The sequence below is a fragment of the Bos indicus genome, chromosome 9 (genome assembly GCF_029378745.1).
Source record: "Bos indicus isolate NIAB-ARS_2022 breed Sahiwal x Tharparkar chromosome 9, NIAB-ARS_B.indTharparkar_mat_pri_1.0, whole genome shotgun sequence".
NCBI classification, from domain to species: domain Eukaryota; kingdom Metazoa; phylum Chordata; class Mammalia; order Artiodactyla; family Bovidae; genus Bos; species Bos indicus.
Window position 1 is genome coordinate 98,920,176 of NC_091768.1, and position 19,995 is coordinate 98,940,170.

The 19,995-nt window shown below is 40.3% G+C and overlaps 1 protein-coding gene across 2 annotated transcripts in view; it reads left to right on the forward strand.

Annotated features, from left to right (window-relative positions):
• PACRG (parkin coregulated) overlaps positions 1 to 19,995 on the forward strand; it is a 529,211-nt gene that overhangs the window by 247,860 nt on the left and 261,356 nt on the right. For both annotated transcript variants that reach the window (XM_019967667.2, XM_019967668.2), the window contains exon 3: positions 19,147 to 19,318. In XM_019967667.2, coding sequence (XP_019823226.2) covers positions 19,147 to 19,318 — 172 coding nt within the window. The remainder of the gene's footprint in view (positions 1 to 19,146; positions 19,319 to 19,995) is intronic.

The window sequence follows — 19,995 nt, forward strand, 5'->3', positions numbered from 1 at the left end:
CCCTTGTTTATCCATTCCATATACAACAGTTTGCACCTTCTCGTCCTGACTCCCAGGCCAACCCGCTCATGCCTCTCCTCGCACTTGGCAAGCACACGTCTGTCCGCTATGTCTGCGTGTCTGTTTCCATCCCTCACATGAGTTCATTTGAGTCATATTTTAGATTCCACAAGAAAATGATACCTTGTGGTATTTGTCTGTCTGAGGTACTTCACTCAGTATGATCATCTCTAGGCCCATCCATGTAGCTGCAAATGGCATTATTTCATTATTTTTTATGGCTGAGTACTATTTCATTGTATGTGTGTGTCCCTTTTTTTTTTTAATCCATCCACCTGTGGATAGATGTTTAGGTTGTTTCCATGTTCCTATTTCTTTGAATAGCCAGTTGGTTTTTACTTCATTTGGAGTGAAGCAGATGAAACCTTGTTCTGATGTAAAATAAATAATCAGAATCACGTGTGCTTCACTCATATTAAATTCTTCCTATGCTTTTAGAAGGTCAGAGAGTCAGAGCAGTCAAGAATCAGATTGAATATTTTGTGAATTTTCATGGCCAGTCAAGTTCCATGATATGGGCAGTATATAACATGTGAAAATGTTATGTGAGACATATGTATCTCTGTATGTATAGAATTAGCCAAAATTCTATTAAGATACAGTAAGTCACAACATAAGGTTTCTTATGGCTTGGGTCAGCTGATCACACGCTTCTCTTCCCAACTCCACATCGAGCGATTTCAAATTGATAGATCATAATTGGCTGTGGCAGGAGTGTTTACACCACAAAAATCAACAAATACTACTAATCAGAACTCTCTTCTCCAGCAGCCAGTGGTTAATACATTTACCGTGACATTACTGGGAGCAATGAGAGTAAAGACACGGTCTCTACCCTCACTGATCATTCTGAATATTAACTCCTTTTGATGTTAAGCACTGAGCTTGCTTACTCACTCAGTCGTGTCCAACTCTCTGTGACCCCATGGACTGTAGCCCACCAGGCTCCTCTGCCCCTCGGGTTTTCCAGGCAAGGATACTGGAGTGGGTTGCCATTTCCTTTGATGACACAATTAATATTTTAACTCACTAAATCAATCTGCTCAAAATTGCTGAACTGATGTGCTAAAATTAGTTGCTAATGCTAACAGTATGTTGCAAGACTGAAGGCTTACGTGTCTGAAACGTTTTCAAACTTACTTTGTTCAACTTTTTCTTCTCTGCCTCTCATCTCTCACTATTTGGAAGCTGTGTAGACGATCAGGAATTAACTCAAAGGAATTCCTTAGGTCTCTTGTTTTCCGCAGTTCCAGGGCTCAAAGACAGCTGGAATATGACCACACTCTGCGTTGGATCTAACAAACACCGGCATTCTAGAAACTGCCAGGCTGTGTATCGTAGGTCATGACACAACCCCAGAACGAGGCAGGATCTGACAGACCCAATAATCTGGGCCTTGTTGGACACGTTTCATGAACTGAAAAGTGCAAGAAACTAAATGAAATCAAAGGCCCCTTTCAGTTGAAAAAAAGAACAATGAGCCTAAATAAGTTAGGATTGATGAGTGGGCAATTCAATCACTTTCTGCCTTTGGGCAAGTCATTTTACCGTAAATGGAATTCTGGTTCTCACTTGTGAATCAAAAGGGGATTGAAATGAATGATTTAAAGTCATGCAAAATGACACGTTGCTCCCAGATGACTGAATCCGGGAGGTCTGAAAGCAGCAGTTGCTTGACGTATTTTTCAGAAATTCCCAGGAAAACACACTAAAATAGAAAACATTTGATCCAGACCGAGTACGGAGTAAATTAACTAAAAAGAAATTCATTCACTCATTTACCCCTTTTTTCCATCCATCCATCCAGGTCTGTGTGACAGCCCCTGAGATGCGTTAAGTTCTTGTGCAGACATAAAACAGTCATAAAGAGAGAAGACGGAACGAGAGAGACAAATTGTAAACGAGTGTATGTGTGGGTGTGTGTGTGCGCGCACACGTGCGGCGGAGAACTGAGTGGTGCTGGGAGTAAAATCATGTTTGTAAAAGCACTGTCCTCTTCTTGCTCTGGAGATTCCATTTTCACGCATGACATTCGGCGGGGAGGGGGAGGAGACGAAGCTGAACCTGATCCTGCCCGCTTGTCTCACTTCCGCCACTCTCTCTCTCCTTCCCGTGGGGCATCCCCTCGGCGCAGGAGGAATTTCTTGCGGCTTCACAAGAGCGAGGCGCTGTCTGGAACCGGTCCCATATTACCCTTTTATCCTTCCCACAGATGTTCAGGTGGACTCGCAGGTGATCTCATGGGGTCCTTGGGCATGGGCCTCCATCCTTTTATCTGCTTTGGAAATTGCCATGGTTGGAACTGGCCCTTGGGCCATGCTTTTGGCATGAATAATGCCTGATGGCTGCTTCCGAAGCTTAGCTGCCGGCTGGATCTCCGAGTTCAACTCATCAACGTTAGTGTTAGTTGCTCAGTTGTGTCCGACTCTGTGCGACCCTCTGGACTGCAGCCCGCCAGGCTCCTCTCTCCATGGCCGGATTCTCCAGGCAGGAATACTGGAGTGGGTTGCCATTCCCTTACGCCAGGGGATCTTCCCGACCCAGGAATCGAACCTGCGTCTCTTGTGTCTCCTGCCTTGGCAGGCGGGTTCTTTACCAGTAGCTCCACCTGGGAAGCCCTCAGCTCGTAAGGGTGCCGCCAGAATTCAGCTGAGTCTGCCTCCCTGTCTCGGTCTTGCAGCCATCACCCCCAGTCTCTGCTGCGACTTGAAACTTCCCTGGGCCATGCCCTGACAGAACAAGCAAACCAGCAAGGCAAGCACAATCCTCTACCAACATACGTCACTAGGATGCCCCTCAACCCCCTCTCAGTGTTTACCGCACACCCATAAGCGCGCACGCACACACAGACACACTCACACACACACAGACACACTCACACACACACGCACACTCAGTTCTCCGTCCTCGGTGGGGGGTTCTGGGACTCTAATGCTGACCCCTTGCTCTCCACCACCCCCTCCTCCACCCCTCCTGCCACCCTTGGGTGCGGGGAACTTCCCTCTTCCTCACACCCGTCAGAAAGGCAACAGACGATCTAGTTCATGTTCTCAAATAGGTAAATGTTTGGGTATACACTCTGAATAATTACTCGTGTAATTATAATATGTGTCTACTGCTGTTACAGGGGAGCTCGGTGATAATAATAATGATTAACATGTACCTGGCGCTCTTCTAGATGATTTGCATGAATGAACTAATGTATTATTTACAAGGCATTTGAAGCCTAGACCAGTGTAATCCCTGCTTTAATGAGGGCACTGAGATGGCTTGCCCAAGGACAGACGAGTAAATTACCAGCAGTAGCAGGAGCAGAAGCAGGACTGAGGCTCCAAAATCTACTTACCTAGGCTCCAAAATAATCTTAACTACTTTCACGCGGACAGGACGCAGCCCTCGTAGGTTTGCATAAAATATAAATAAACATGAAAATGAAAAAGTACCGCAGGCACGAAGTAAGGTAGAACGCGTTCAGCGAAGAGTAAGATACGTGACGTAACTGGAACTCAGGTTGTGAGAGCGAAATGTCAGGGCACGAAGCTCAGAAGGGAGTCTGGGGCCAGACCCCAAAGGGCTGAGTTCACCGCGGTGAAGAGATTAGGATGTACCCTGCACACATCTGGTGAAGGACAGCTTGAAGACAAGTGCCATGGACAATGTATTTTTAGAAAGGAGCGTCTGGCAGCACTTTGACGAATGAACAAGGGACAAGCGAGACTGGTATCGGGCAATCATTTGAGAATCTGCTCGTTGATGAATTCTTTCAGCACAGGTGAGGTGGTCTATACACCAGGAGTTAATATGAAATATTACAGATCAAAAAAAAAAAAATGGATTGAACATGGCATCCGGGGCTCACAAGTTAGGGCGCATGACCAAATGTGGACAAGTATACAAGCTTAATAAATACCCTAGTAGAAGCATATACAAAATACTCCGGTGCTGCAAACTCTTAATTCTTTGTCCTGGAGAGGACATGAAAGGTTCTCTGACCTGGGTGCCAAGCCAAGTTCCGTGGAAGCTAGAAACGCTTGGAACACGGTTAACATTCCTTTAATTCTGACAATAAAACTGTGGATCCCATGCACCCGATATACCACAATTTCTTAATAAAAATTAAATATTTTGTGGATTTGCAAACTAGGTATCTTAGCTGACCATGATTGTTGTAAACTGAAAAGGGTCTTCGTGGACTTTGCTTTAGAGTGTTGTTTTTACTCCCAGATGAAAAATCATCCCTGTATTCTGTTGATTTTAAGACTCAGAGGAGACGGGAGATATTAGGCATCAACTGTGAACAAATACAGACCTTGTCCTCAGGGAGCATAGAGATATCTCTGCAGAAACCTTGTTGCAGAGGAAACACGATGGCATAACAGTAGCTACATAAATGGCCTTGTAAAAGCAACCAGTTCAGGTAAGTGACTCAGTTGGGTCTGACTCTTTGTGATCCCATGGACTGCAGCACGCCATGCTTCCCTGTCCTTCACCATCTCCCAGAGTTTGCTCAAACTCATGTCTGTCGAGTCAGTGATGCCATCCAACCATCTCATCCTGTGTCATCCCCTTCTCTTCCTGCCTTCAAGTAACAATAGGCAATAAGCAGAGTCTAGAGAACCCAGGAATAGAGAGATAGGTGGAGAAAGGAATTTAGAGATAGAAAGAACAGAATTGCAAAGAACATTCTAAATAGCAGTGCTTGATCTTCTCTGAAGACACTGTCTTCACAGATGTTGGAAGGCAGAGTTCACTGTAGGAAGAGCGATACCAGCTCCCCAAATTGTATAATGAGAAGAATGAAAATGAGCCTTTCACTCGTCGTGGTTTTAAATTTTCTCTGTAACCTTCGCTGAGTTAAAGGAAATGCTCTTTATACCACACACTAAGAAGTTCAGTCTTTCTCACAGCAAAGAAAACATAGTAACATTTTTAGAGCTCTGTTTGGATACTGTGATTTAAGATGTTTGTTTCCAGAATTAGGGCCCCCTTGTACAGAGTGTGTATTTCCCCACGTGTCACTGGTATACAACTGTGAAATGTCAAAATAACTTGACTGTCACTATCACATCTGCTATAAAAGATGGACACTTAGGTGTGTGGCCTAAGGTTATACTCTGAAGCAGAGATTCAATGAGGCAGATAGTATTTTTTCATTAAAAATTTGGCAAAGGTTTCAGCCGACAAATACGAAATCGGGAAGTTTATGTACTGTTATTTTATATACGTCTTTTGCAGTCTTCCTGTGCGGTGGTGTACATGTTTGCATTCATATGTTATTATGAATATTAGTGTCTTGAGAGCAAAGACAGAATTTTCAGCACTGTAAGTTTTTATCCCCTAGATTCATTCTTATACTACTCAAACCCAGAAGGATGGTGTCATTTTCTCTAAAGATACTCTGACCCACTTGGAAGTCCCCCGAATCGCTGGCAGACGTTGATGTGTGCCCGGCTTTAACCTGCAAGCTCTCTGGGCTCAGTGTTCTGTGTCCTTCACAAATGACTTCTGTTCTTCAATCACTTTGAACAAAATGACAGCAGAACCAGAATAGTTTAGGGAAATGTTGGCATACCCAAAAGATATTTTTTTTCCCTTGGACTGCAAGGAGATCAAACCAGTCCAACCTAAAGGAAATCAGTCCTGAATATTCATTGGAAGGACTGATGCTGAAGCTGAAGTTCCAATACTTTGGCCACCTGCTTGGAAGAGCCGACTTACTGGAAAAGACTCTGATGCTGGGAGGGATTGGGGGCAGGAGGAGAAGGGGACGACAGAGGATGAGATGGCTGGATGGCATCACCAACTCAATGGACGTGAGTTTGAGCAAGCTCTGGGAGTTGGTGATGGACAGGGAAGCCTGGCGTGCTGCAGTCCATGGGGTCGCAAAGAGCTGGACACGACTGAGTGACTAAACGGCAATGGCATCTCAGTTAGTTATGATAAACCTGGGAATGGGGTTTCTCTTTACAAATAGTGAAGAAAACCCCAGAGAAGGCCAGTAAAGTCACATTTTTAAAGTGATGGAACTCGCCTCGTACGAGTACTGGATTTGGACGCAGATCTGCTGATTCCAGCTGCATGCTGCTCTCCATGAACGGAGTGTGTCATTACTTTCCCCTTTCAATAAACGGTTAGTATTAAAATATGAATCAAAGGAAACAAGTAGTATTTTTTCTGAACACACTTTCATTTTTTTTCCTACTCACTAACTCCAACGTTCAGCCCAACACTCTTAGCTAGTTCAGTGATTCAGTAGATGTTTGTTACTTTTTTTTTAGGTGAAATTTAAGAAATACAAGAACTTCTGAGTATAAAGAACCTTAATATATTTGTAACTTATCCCTGAAGATTATATACATAGCAAAATTATCTGCTGATGTAAGAGACAGCCAATACTGCTATCATAGTAATTTCTTCTTAAAGCTGCTTCACAGCATTAACTTCACCTAAATTAATCCTTTCCGGAGCTCTTTAATTCTCCTTACTTGGTTGAGTGTATTAAGGTTCATAGTAAATTATCTAATCATGGAGAGTTTTTGTAAAATGATTCGATACTCTACGATTGACACCAATGGTAAAAGCCACAAATAATCTGTTTCTAACTCTGTCTCAATTCCTAAGACTGTGCCAGGACTTTCAAGGCATTTCATATATTGCTTGCTTTTCCCAAAATATAATTATTCCCTCTCTACATCTGATAAAAATTATGCTATTTTTGCCATTATACAGAAATGTGATAAATGAATCTTTGAAGATGTATCTGAAGGTGTATTTTAATATATATTTTGCTCCTTTTTAATCTACCCTCCTGATGTTAAAAAAAAAAAAAGCTGTTTGAAAAAATTTAGGAGGTGCGTTTAACTGGGAATTATTTTTTTTTCATTTATTCCACTTCAGAGCATCACTCATTGACTGCTGCGGTTAGGAACACACAAGTCCTGGATAATAAAGGTTAAGTGTGCATAAATTCGAGATCTGCTTACAACTGACCTTTAGCTGTCTTGTTAGCATTTCTGACAGAAACTTGAAATAAGGTTATTCCATAAAATAATTTGATTCTCCAGTCCCAAGTCCAGATTTGTTATTCAGTAATTATTATATTAATAATATCTTCCAGCTAGATAAAACCTTCAGTATTTGTAATAAACAGCAAGCCATCAAGATAGTGAAAATGTGACAGGTCAATGGAAAGAAATATTGGGTTTGGATTCTCACTCTGTCCCTGCTCAGAATGTGGTCCCCAAAGGTCACTGAGCCTCTCAAATCTTCCGCTTCTCACCTTAAGAATAGAAAACTTGCCTTGAGTTTAGGTGTCAAACTTGTAGATTAACTTGAACATAAGTCACCACCGTCGTAAGTTTGTCTGTTCACCCACGAGTATAGTCAGTGTATTCATTTGTTCATGGAAGACCATTCCTGTTTTCCATTTACACTTGTCAGTAATCTTTTGTAATTGTCTCCATAAAGTCTTATGGGCTGTTAGTTTTAAATCTCTGCTTGTGCGCTAAGTCATTTCAGTTGTGTCCAACTCTTTGCGACCCTGTAGACTGTATCCTCTGTCCATGGGATTCTCCAGGCAAGAATACTGGCATGGGTTGCCATTTCCTCCTCCAGGGGATCTTCCCAACCCAGGGGTCAAACTCGAGTCTCTTACGTCTCCTGCATTGGCAGGTGTTACCTTGAAGGGTTTATTTGCTTCATTTCTTGCTATTGTGAACATTAAAAAATACATACATTTTAATAGCATAGAGGGATACGACTATTTTTAGTTTGCTGATCTTTTATGCAGCAATTTTTCTGAACTCTCTTACTAATTAAACTTGCTTGTAGATTCTCTGGGTATACTATATGGATAAGCATAACATCCTCAAACAACGAGACCTTTTTTTCCCACCAGTCTTTATATGTATTTTATTTTCAGCATTAGCTTGAATTTCCAGGACAATGCTGAATAGTGATGATGTTTAACAATCTTGTTTCTTTTCTAAGGAATTCAATGGACTTTTCCATAATTTAAATATTCCTAAAGTTTCACCATAAAGTATGATATTTGCTGTAGGTTTTTCCTACAGGGTTTTTATTTTTTATTTTTACTGCAGTAAAATAGTGTTTTTATTTTTTAATGAATGATTTTATCAAGTGTTTTATCTGCATCCATTAAAATGATCTTATTTTTCATCCTTTAAAAATTTAAACATGATGTTGAAATATTCTGATGTTATTGTAACACAGCCAGTTTGGTCATACTTTTTAACATGCTATTGAATTCAATTTGCCTGTTGTTTTATTTTTGATTCAGTGAGATTAGACTGTAGCTATTTGATTCTAGTGGCAAGGTTATGATGGCCTCATATAGTGAGCTGTGTAGTTTTCCTTTATTCTTTATTCTCTAAAGGAGTCTGTATAAATGGGCATTTTTCTGTTCTTTTAAGGTTAAGTAGTCTCATTGTAATTCAATTCTTAACATGCTGTTATTTCTATAAGGATTTTTCCCTTTGATCTATGAGTAATTTAAAAGTGTAAATCTCCAAATATATGGAAGTTAAAAGCTTGGCTGTCTTTTAGTTAATGATTTGTTATTTAATTTTCTTCAAAAAATTTAACACATCACTTTTCACTTTCATTTATTGGAGAAGGAAATGGCAACCCACTCCAGTGTTCTTGCCTGGAGAATCCCAGGGAGGGAGGAGCCTGGTGGGCTGCCGTCTGTGGGGTCGCACAGAGTCGGACACGACTGAAGCGACTTAGCAGCAGCAGCAGCAGCAGCAACATAGGTATTTCGGAATTTCTTAAGACTTACTTTATGGCTTAGTGTTCATTTAGTTTTCTAAACTGTCTCAAGTGTGCTTAGTCACTCAGTCCTGTCCAGCTGTTTGTGACCCCATGGACTACACAGTCCACGGAATTCTCCAGGCCAGAATACTGGAGTGGGTAGCTGTTCCCTTCTGCAGGGGACGTTCCCAACCCAGGGATTGAACCCAGGTCTCCCACATTGCAGGCAGATTCTTTACCAGCTGAGCCACAAGGGAAGCCCGTGCTTGTAAAGAATGTGTTTTATCTAATTATTGAAGGCAAGTTTTTATATTATATATCCTTTAAGTAAACCTGTGTCTAAAATTTATGGTCTAAACTTCATATTGAAAAGTAAATTATGATAACAGAAAAACAGAAAAGGAAAGGTAATAACAGGGGAGCCTTGACATATTAAAATCTATTAAACAATTGTGATAATTAAAATAATATTGGTTCATGAATAAAAATTAAAAAAAGATCAGTGCAATAGAATAGAAAGTCAAGAAGTAAATAAATATGGTGGAACAACTAGGTGGCCACTGGAAAAAAGTTGCCACTGGAAGCATACTTCACACCATACCAAGAAAAGTTACAAATGCTTTGATGACTTAAATATAAGGGAAAAAAATCATAAAGTACTATAAACAATTATAAATTATCTTTTCTAATTGTTTCTATTCTTTTTGCTATGGAATGGAGGAAAACTTTTCTAATGATGACTCAAACTTCAGAATCCATAAAAAAATTAATAAATTCTAAAACAAAAAAGTCTTCAAAAAATTGAAACTCCTATCATACATAAAGGATAAATCCCCATAATATAAACGAGCTCCTAAAGAAAAAGTTCAATGTAAGCTTTAAAAAAAAATGGCCAAGAATGTGAAAGTACAATTCACATAAAATGACATAAAAATGATTTTCAAAAATATCTTTAAAATGTGATTATTCTCACAGTAGAAGAAATACAGGTTAAAATAACAGAAAAATAACATTTACCTATTTGTTGTTGTTATTCAGTCACTAAGTCATGTCTGACTCTTTGCAACCCCATGAACTGCAGCATGCCAGGGTTCCCTGTCCTTCACTATCTCCCCGAGTTTGCTCAAACTCATGTCAGTTGATTTGCTGATGCCATCCAACCATCTCATTGTCTGTCACCCCCTTCTCCTGCTGCCCTCAATCTTTCCCAGCATCAGGGGCTTTTCCAGTGAGTTGGTTCTTCTCATCAGGTGGCCAAAGTATTGGAGCTTCAGCTTCAGCATCAGTCCTTCCAATGAATCTTTAGTACTGATCTCCTTTAGGATGGACTGGTTGGATCTCCTTGCAGTCCAAGGGACTCTCAAGAGTCTTCTCCAACACCACAGTTCAAAAGCATCAATTCTTCAGCACTCAACCTTCTTTATTTTGCCTATAATATTGTCAAAAATCAAAGTTTGTTGACTTTCTCTTTGGATAGGCAATGAAGAAACAGGGAATATAATTTAGTATCATCCCTATGAAGCACCACTTGGCAAAATACATAAATACTGCAAATACAGTTTCTCCTCCAGGAATTTCTCCTGTATCACACTTATTATATGTTTTACTGTACCTTTATTTTCCATCTTTTTCTGACATTATATTTTGAGTATACCTCTTATAAACAAATTTGTAGCTGAAGTATATTTTCCCTCTCTTTAGAATCTTTTAACTAGAGAATGTAATCTGTTTACATTTACTATGATTATTTATCTACTTGGATTCATCCCACATATTTTCTTCTCTTCATGTTTTCTCGTGGAGGCAGCTGGGATGTTCAGTCAGCCTTCTGTAATGTTAATAGAGCTTTATGCTAAAGCTGAAACTCCAGTACTTTGGCCACCTCATGTGAAGAGTTGACTCATTGGAAAAGACCCTGATGCTGGGAGGGATTGGGGGCAGGAGGAGAAGGGGACGCCAGAGGATGAGATGGGTGGATGGCATCACTGACTCGATGGACGTGAGTCTGAGTGAACTCCAGGAGTTGGTGATGGACAGGGAGGCCTGGTGTGCTGCGATTCATGGGGTCGCAAAGAGTCGGACACGACTGAGTGACTGAACTGAACTGAACTGATGCTCTTGCTTTTGAAAGTTAATTTTATTTCTATTCTTTCCATGTGTATCTTTGCACTTTAATATGCTGAATTAAGTCTAAGGTTAATCATTTTATCCTCATCCCTGTCAATGCAAAGGCCTTACTCTGAGGCAGGTCACTTTTCTCTCATCATCTTTATTTCTCCCTCCTAGTGTCTGCAGATCCACCTTTAAATCACTGTAATTAATGATTTTTGTATTTTTATAGTCAGTGTTTATTTAGTCTTGTCAGTGTTTTTTAAAAATGTACACTATTATCTCTTCCATCTCTTCTTTGTCCTCAGTTCACTCCAGTGTTTAATAAATTCTATCCTTTGGTTGAAGGGATAACCATTGGGTTAAAAGAACAGCAACAACAAAATCCAAACAAACAACAACAAACCTTTCGGTCTGTGTCTTGGCCAAATACATTTAATTTGGTTTTATTTTTAAATGGTGATTTAGCTGAGTACTGTGTTCAAGATTAACAATTACTGAAACCTTTCAGCACATTGAAGCGTTCTTACTCTGCCTCTTGGCTTCTATTTCATTAGTAAGACATGTAAGTTAAGTCTAATTTCGGTCCTTTATCTATGATCTGCCTTTTTTTACCCTGCCTCCTGGCCTCTATTTTATTAGTTAGACATGTAATTTAAGTCTAATTTCAGTCCTTTATCTATAATGTGCCTTTTGTTTCTAGGTGCTTTTAAATCTTTTCCTTGACTTTGGAGTTTTATAGTTTTTATCAAAAAGGTGTCTAGACATGCATGTTCCATCTGAAAATTCACACTTTTATTTGATTTTGAATGAGTCTCCACCATTATGGCTCCAAACCCCCCTTTCTCCATACTCCATCCTCTGAAGTCCCATGAGTCAAATGTGGGAGCATCTTGAGTTGGGATTTATCTGTACCTTTTCCATTACCTCACCCCTGTGCTAATTCTGTGTTGGCCCCTCAGTTCTGTGATCCAGACCCCTATTCTCTTTTAATTTGGAACCAGTCTATTCTTCAAACTGCTATTGAATTTTAAGGTTAATGATAGTATATATTTTCTGTTAAGCAAATATTAACACTTCCGCAATTTGCTTTTATCTGAGCCCAGAAGTTTCCTTTCCATGGTCTGAAAACATTTTTTTCCCCCTTAATTCCTTGACTTCTTTGGTTAATTCCTTAATTCCTTTGGGTTTCTGTTTCTCAAGTGAAGTTTTTCCCAGCAAGAGCTTTGTCAAACATTAAACTTCTTATTTCCACAAATTTGTGGAAAGAGTTTCTGGTCCGCTTTTCACAAGTGAGACAGCACTTAAAGGGTTCCAGTGAGTGCAGGAGTTTCAGCCTAACTCCCTTCTCTTGCCAAATGCTCTCTTTTCCTAACTCTTGAGATTTTAAAAGCTCATTCTCAGTCTTATGATGTGATCTGTGTCTGATACAACCTAGGGTCAGACACTATCGTCTCTGTGACTCTGGTTTTTGTCTTTAGCATCTGAGGGTTTCCTAACTTCAACTTCAAATACAACACATTTTGGGTTTTTTTAGACTTTATAACAGTGTAGGGATCCACATTATCCATCCTGTGTGAAATTTCCTTTTTAACACTAAAGAACATTTTTCACGTTTAAAGTCTTACTTTTTTAATCATGTACTAATACAGGATTTTAGCTATATATTTGGTATCATTGAGAAAATGTAGTGAAAGCATTAGTCATTCAGCTGTCTCTGACTCTTTGTGACCCCATGGACTGTAGACTGCCAACTCCTCCATCCGTGGGATTCTCCAGGCAGGAATAGTGGAGTGGTTGCCATTGCTTTCTCCGGGAGATCTTCCCAACCCAGAGATCGAACCCAGCTTCTGCATTGCAGGCGGATTCTTTACCATCTGAGCCACCAGGGGTTCTTCATCACAAACACATCCACACACATTTGAAAAAGAGAAGTGCATCTGAGTTTGAAATATGTTATGTCTATCATCTGTGTTAGTTGCTCAGTCATGTCCAACTCTTTGTGACCCCATGGACTGTAGCCCGCCTGGCCCCTCTGTCCATGGGATTCTCCAGGCAAGAAGACTGGAGTGGGTTGCCATTTACTTCTCCAATATCGTCTGTAAACAATGCTTATTTGTAAGATCTCTTGTAGCAGTTTAACAGTTGCCTTTAGGCTTGAAAATAGTAAGGTAAATCTTTATGTTAGAAATGTCATAAGAAGTCTAGATGAGGTCATAATACATTAATAGATAAGTACACCTTTTCAGATTTTTGTGATTCTAAGCAAGATTCTCGGTTATTACCATAGGACTCGTAATAACAGGTACTATTAATGATACTTCATTTGCTAATTGAAGAAAGGGTATGGAAAGTGTAAGAGTAAGTTTTTGATTTGAGTTTTTTTTTTTTTAATGAGACTCATGACCTCATTGGTTTTCTGATCTTTCGGTGCAGCATTACTTCCTTGCATATTTGTTATGAAGATAAAAAAGAAAAGCATATTTGATAGCAGAGGTGAAGTTAGAATTGTAGTGCTTTTGACTAAAGGTCACTGTAAGATTTAGGGATCAACTTGTAGGTTCTATGTGATCTTTAAAAAGTTATAAAACATGAATTTAAAAGAGAGAAATTCTGTGAGTAAAATACTTGATATTTCTAGACTTAATATCCAAGGTGTCACCAATCAATATTTTACCATGAAATTTTATCTGATATGTTCAAAACAGCCCTTGTTCTTTGTCTCATTTCAAACAGCTTTCTTTGAATTCTAGAGTTCTTGAATAAACTTTGAAGAAAAATTCCCAAATTTTATAGTAGTTTGAAAGTTACTATTTTTACAGTAATAGTAAAGAAACATAAATTATAATTTATCTGTTATGAAGAAGTTATCTTAAAAGAAAACTAATTTATATAACTGAAAAAGGTTTACTGCTTCATGAATGGTAAAAATTATCTTTTGTAAGTTTAAATGAATAAAAGAAGCCAGCAATTTAAAAGACCTCTAAAGGATAGTAGTTGTCATGTGGCAAATATACATGCAAAGATATATAAGAGATCTACTAATTTATGTCTAGTTTGTTTTAATCTTGCATTATTCTCAATATCTAGATATTTTAGAAAGAAGATCTTGTGTTGTTCCAACATATTAATTATAGAGCCACATTAATATGTTTGTTTCTGATGATACTGTGAAAAACAGAAACTTTTCCTTCTAAAGTTTTAAAGGTAAACAGAACAGCATATCATTAAACCCTAAATGATTTCTAGTGAAATGAGAAGCAGAGAGAACCCTGTGCTGATTGTCTATTAATATACTCACAAAGTTGCTGAAAGAGAAATAATCGCTGCAGTCTTAATGGAGGAAACCTGGCATTTTATTTGTAGGATACCTAAGGGTATAGAAATGTACGTGCTTCCTCGCGTCACAGGGTCAGCGGTCGACACCAGCACCTCTGTGCACTCTGCTGTGGTTCCCACCCTCAGCTCCAGATATAGTCATTCATCATCTAGCCTTTGTTCCGCAGCTGAGTATGCTTCTCAAAGAGTTAACCCAGAGGACAGATTCAAAAGGTCAGAATTAAAATTCAAACACTTGCTTACTGAGTATTCACCTATTATGTGCCAAACACCCTTCTAGGCAATGACAAGCCCCCCACACAACGGAACTTAAGAAACTGTGATGAATAAATGATAAAAGCCACAAAAAAAAAAAATCAAGCAGAGCAGTAGGCAGTGGTAAGAGGGCCTCGGTGAACTGAAATCTGGATGAAAGGGAGTGGTCAGCGACTGAGAGGTCTGGAAAGGAAGGGAAGGGTGCATTCAGAGAGCGTCTCTAGGAGGAAGGAGAGGGGAAAGAAAGGCACCATCTGTCCAGGGAACAGAGCTGTAGAAGGGCGGTGTGGAGGGACGGGAACAACCGGTCAGGGAGGCCCTGGCGGCGCCTCGGTCAGGACCTCGGTCAGGACTACAGCAGGTCAAGACCCACATGTGCAGAGAAAGGAAGCAGGAAGGAAAAGCCCAAAGAGAAGATTAATTAGAGGCTGTTGCAGTAATCCAGGTAAGGAAGGTTGGTGGCTTAGGCTAAGCGGGTAGTAAATAAAACGGTGGAGAAGTGAGTGAACTAAGCATCTGTTTGGAGATAGAATCAATCTACCTTCTGATGGATTGGATGCAGAATTTGAAGGAAGGAAATCAAGGATGAACCCCAGTGATAAGGGCACGCTGTCAGGAGGCCTGGGGAAGGCATCATCACGAGATCAACTGTGCCATGCTGATGAGAGCCGCAAAGGGACCGGAGCACTGGGCAGAGTGAAGGTCACCGGGGACCTGGGTAAAAGTAAGAGCAGCGAAGCCGTAGGGAAGTGGGTTGAAGCGAGAAGGAGAGTAAAGAAGCACAGACACCTTTATTGTGGAAAACAGTGTGACGGTCGTGTGGTAATGAGAAGGAACTCTTCGGATAAAAAGAAAAATACAGTAGAGCCAAGTCAGATACATCATTTCAAACCAAAAGAAATACACAGAGTTCCTGATTGCAAATGGAATGTAAGAATGTTTCCTAAGGCCTAGGCCAAATTCATCGACTGAAACAATGTTCTAATGATAAAGAAGAAACCTTAGAAGATATGTAAACAGGAAAGAAAGTTATGTGTAAAAAATCACCCTGTGGAAAGTAGCAACATGTCTAGAGTTTTAAGAAGTTTCCATCCTCAAAACAGGATGGCAAGTTGTTATTGCATTATTAAGACAATAGATCTTAGTGAAATAGACAGGCCAAATAATTGATAAACAGGCCAGAAGAAGAACTTCCAAGAGGAGAATTTCTGATATGAAGGTACTGCTGGGATCAATGTGCTCAAAGTGAAGTCGCTCAGTCGTGTCCGACTCTTTGCGACCCCAGGGACTGTAGCCCGCCAGGTTCCTCTGTCCGTGGGATTTTTCAGGCAAGAATACTAGAGTGGGGTGCCATTGCCTTCTCCAGGGGATGTTCCCGACCCAGAGATCGAACCCAGGTCTCCCACATTGCAGGCAGACTCTGTACCATCCGTGCTAGGAGGAGTTAAAGACGTGGAGATCATCATTTTCTTCCTCAATCTCTCTCAGCCTTTCACTCAGGGTTGCTGTCTTTCAGATGCTCTCTTTTCTTTTCCTTCCCTATCCCTTCTCCCTTTGCTTTTCTTTCTTTTTTAAAACTTTCGAAATCATGTGCATTCTTGAAATTTGTCATTTGAATATGCAATATAAAACAGGAGAGGAAAAAAACAAATGCAGCTATGAGGTACTTAGAAAAGATACTCTTAAAATACAGGGAATTCTTCTCATCGCTCTGCTGCAGCTCGATGGTGACTTAAATGGGAAGGAAATCCAAAAAAGAGGGGATACATGTATACGTATGGCGGATTCACTTTGCTGGCGTATTCAGTAGAAACTAACACAGCGTGCTGAAGCAACTGGGCTCCAATAAAAAATCTAAATAGAATAAAAATAAAAGCTTATCATCAACCCCCATATATATATAATATATATTTATATATAATGCTACATGTTATATAAGTATAATATCACAGGAGGAAGAAAGTAAAAGGATAGAAAAAGGTATAGTAGATAAACTAGCGATAGCAAAATTATTATTCAATTAGACTAAGACAAACTGCATTAATAATGATAAAGAAGACAGAGACAAGAGGATAAAGGGAGATTATAATAATGCTGAACTTTGATACAAAAAGCCCAAGAAGTAGTATCATGTCCTGCAGCCAGCCTGCTCGCGTTTGGATCCCAGTTCTATCGCTAACTAGCTGCAAACCTTAGGCAAGTTATTAAGCCTCTCTGTACCTCAGTTTCCTCATATTGAAAATTGAGATGCCAATCCCACCTACCTTGTACAGCTGTTGGTCCTCCCAGCCAGCTCAGTGGTAAAAAATTGACCCTCAGTGTAGGAGACGTGGGAGACAAGTTCGGTCCTGGGTCAGGCAGATCCCCTGGAGGAGGAAATGGCTACTCACTCCAGTATTCTTGCCTTGAGAATCCCATGGACAGAGGAGCCTGGAGGGCTACAATCCAGGGGATCGCAAAGAGTCAGACGTGACTGAGAGACAGAGCATGTTATGAGGATTAAGTGAACTAATACACATAAGTATTCACAGTAGTGTCTGGTACCATAAAATGACATTTTTATTGGTGCTATTGTTGATGTTGGAGTCGTTGCTCCAAATCATACCAAAAAAAAAAAAAAATCAACAAAATTCCAAGGAAAAATGGGCATGTCAGTTATCTTAGTAGGGTATTTTTAACTCACTTCAACAAGATAAATACATCTTTTAAATGTTAGAGAAAGCTGTAACATAGATGCAATGAAATATTTATACAGGCTATTTTATGTTTAAAGACATCACACACCAAAATGTAAATAAAACAGTCCATATAACGAAACTACAAAATTGAAAGGAAAAAGTAAGTGAAAAATAACATTCAGAGATCAAAAATTAAGATGACAGACATTAACCAGACATATTAAAATACAAAGTCTTAGCTCATACTAAAGTACAAAATGTAATGATTTGCTCCTTTATAAGAGATATGTAAAAGCAACAATGGGGTTTAAAAAGACTTAGCAAAAAATTAAAAAATATAGTACAGGTGACACATTATAAAATTAGGTTACAGGTAAAACTGTAGACAACAACACTGTACTTTTTGGAGCTGAATGATGCATTGATTTTTTTTAATTGTGAAAAACAGCACTCTAAAATATTTTCAAATACACAAAAATCCTTGAGAAGTTTAGTATTAAATACAAACTTCATTAACTTTGACTATGAATAAAGCAAATTTTACAATCTTCCAAGCAATACCAAGTAAAATTTATATCTGTATATACCTCCATTTAGGATTTATTTTCCAAGCCCTACTTCCAAAAGGACATGAACATTCAAATCTTGAGTGCTTACTTCCTTGGTTAGCCAGGTAATTCACGAGCAGTCTGGAGACAGACCTCCCACTTGGGAAATTTGAGAACTTTTGATTCACCCAGACTCAGGGTAAGCACTCAGAAGTGTGGAGGAGTTATTATCTGTTATTCACACCAGGGGCAGGCAGGATAGACACTCCAGAATTCTGGGCAAGAACTGGAGGCTCTGAAAACTTCTAACGTAAAAGGGTTTCTCTGAGGTCCTGATGGAATCCTCACTTACTTACAGTGATAATTGGAAGCTGGGTGCTTTCATAAGGACTTGGAAACTGGGGAAATTTGCACCTCTTCGTGGGAACACTGCATCCTTTGCCTGTAGGTGTGTTATACCCACAATCCTAGTCTATTGGCGTCTGTCCATCCGTGATCTCACCACCCCGTCTGTCACCTGCGGTACTAAGTCGGGTCATGGATACGCCACGCAGTAGATCAAATCTACACGTGAACGGCTCCCAGCGCACCATCTCTTTTCTCTCTTCTGGAACTTTTGTTCCCGTTCCTTTTGGTGCTTGATACAACTGCAAAGGTCTGGACAGGAGGTCATGTAGACATTATTGAGAGTGAAGTATATAGAGGTGGAAAAGAGATATATCTCTGCCCCCAGAAGAAACAGAGGGGAGATTTGGAATATTTTAATTTCCATGTGTCAGTGGTCTATTTAAGTTCAGCCCCATGTCTGTCTTTCCCATTTTTTTCTCAAAGGCCCCAACATTCTTCTTGACATCCAGCTCCAGGAGACGTCCATGGTATCATATTTTACCCCTCACTTTCATATTTTCCAGGTCCTGAAAAGACATATCTCATAAGATACATTAATGTGCAATTAGATTCTTGTTTTTAGAAATTCAGATGCTAATCTCTTTCTTCTCAGCTGTTTTTTTCCCCCATTTTAAATCTTTTCAGTATATATACCATGGACTTCTTGAACCCCTTTTCAGTATTGCCTTTGTGCCAAATGGTGAAAAAAAATTAACCTAGGACCCCCCCTCCCCCGCAAAATACTAAAATGCTCCCAATGTAGATGATGATTTTAATCTGGTAAGATTTAAATAGCGATGATTTTAACCTCATTTCTAGATTACAGACAGGGCAGCATACTTCCAGTCATTAGATGAGCTGGTTAAGAAAACCTTCCTGAAGTTCTGACGACCTTACTTCTCCTAAGTTGGTGACAGCTTCTCAGCTGGCCCAGCCACGCTTTGCCTGACTTTTGTTTTCACATTACATTTTTTTTTTCTCTCTCTCTCTCCTTTCAGGTAGAAATTGAGAAGCTGGATTACCATCATTATCTGCCTCTGTTTTTTGATGGGCTCTGTGAAATGACATTTCCCTATGAGTTTTTCGCTCGGCAAGGAATCCACGACATGCTGGAACACGGGGGGAACAAGATTCTTCCTGTCATTCCACAGCTCATTATCCCGATAAAAAGTAAGTGAACAGGTGAAAAAAAGTATCACTCAGTTTATATGCTGCCACTTACTGACAACTCGCTAATGAAGCAATAAAACCCAACAGACTGAGGTTTATCCCCAGGTTTTGCAGGAATTTTTATAAACCGACTTTCAGGGCCAGAAACTCCAGATCTCCTAACGTGTCCCATCAGGGCTCCTCAAGTCCCAGTGGCCAGGCCCGGCCCCCGCAGGCCCCCAGACTCTGCCTGCCCCTCGGCTGCCGACCTGCCCGACTGCGGATGCTCCAGCTTTTGGCAGTGCTGCTGAGTGAAAGCAGGGGTCAGTGCCCCTGAGCAGCTCAGGGACAGAGGAAAGCCCACCCCTGCCCAGCCAGGGTCGCCCCAGGCATTTCACCCACTGGATCTGGGCCTGGCCGCCCCATGGCACATGGAATGAGCAAGTCCATGCTTCCCCACCCCTAGTTTCACTCACTCGCGGCTCCAGGATGGACCACTGCCCAGGTTGATGGGCAGGACGCCCATCTGCCCTGCCTGGATACAGGGCACCTCCAACCCCCTCACCATCTCAGGGGTAAGTCTTGCCGTGTGGTTTGACAGAAACAAGAACAAAATAGTTCAGGATGGGGTCGTTTATTTCCCACAGTCTGGATTACTTAATCTGACCCATGGCCACTGTTTTATTGATTTCACTAAA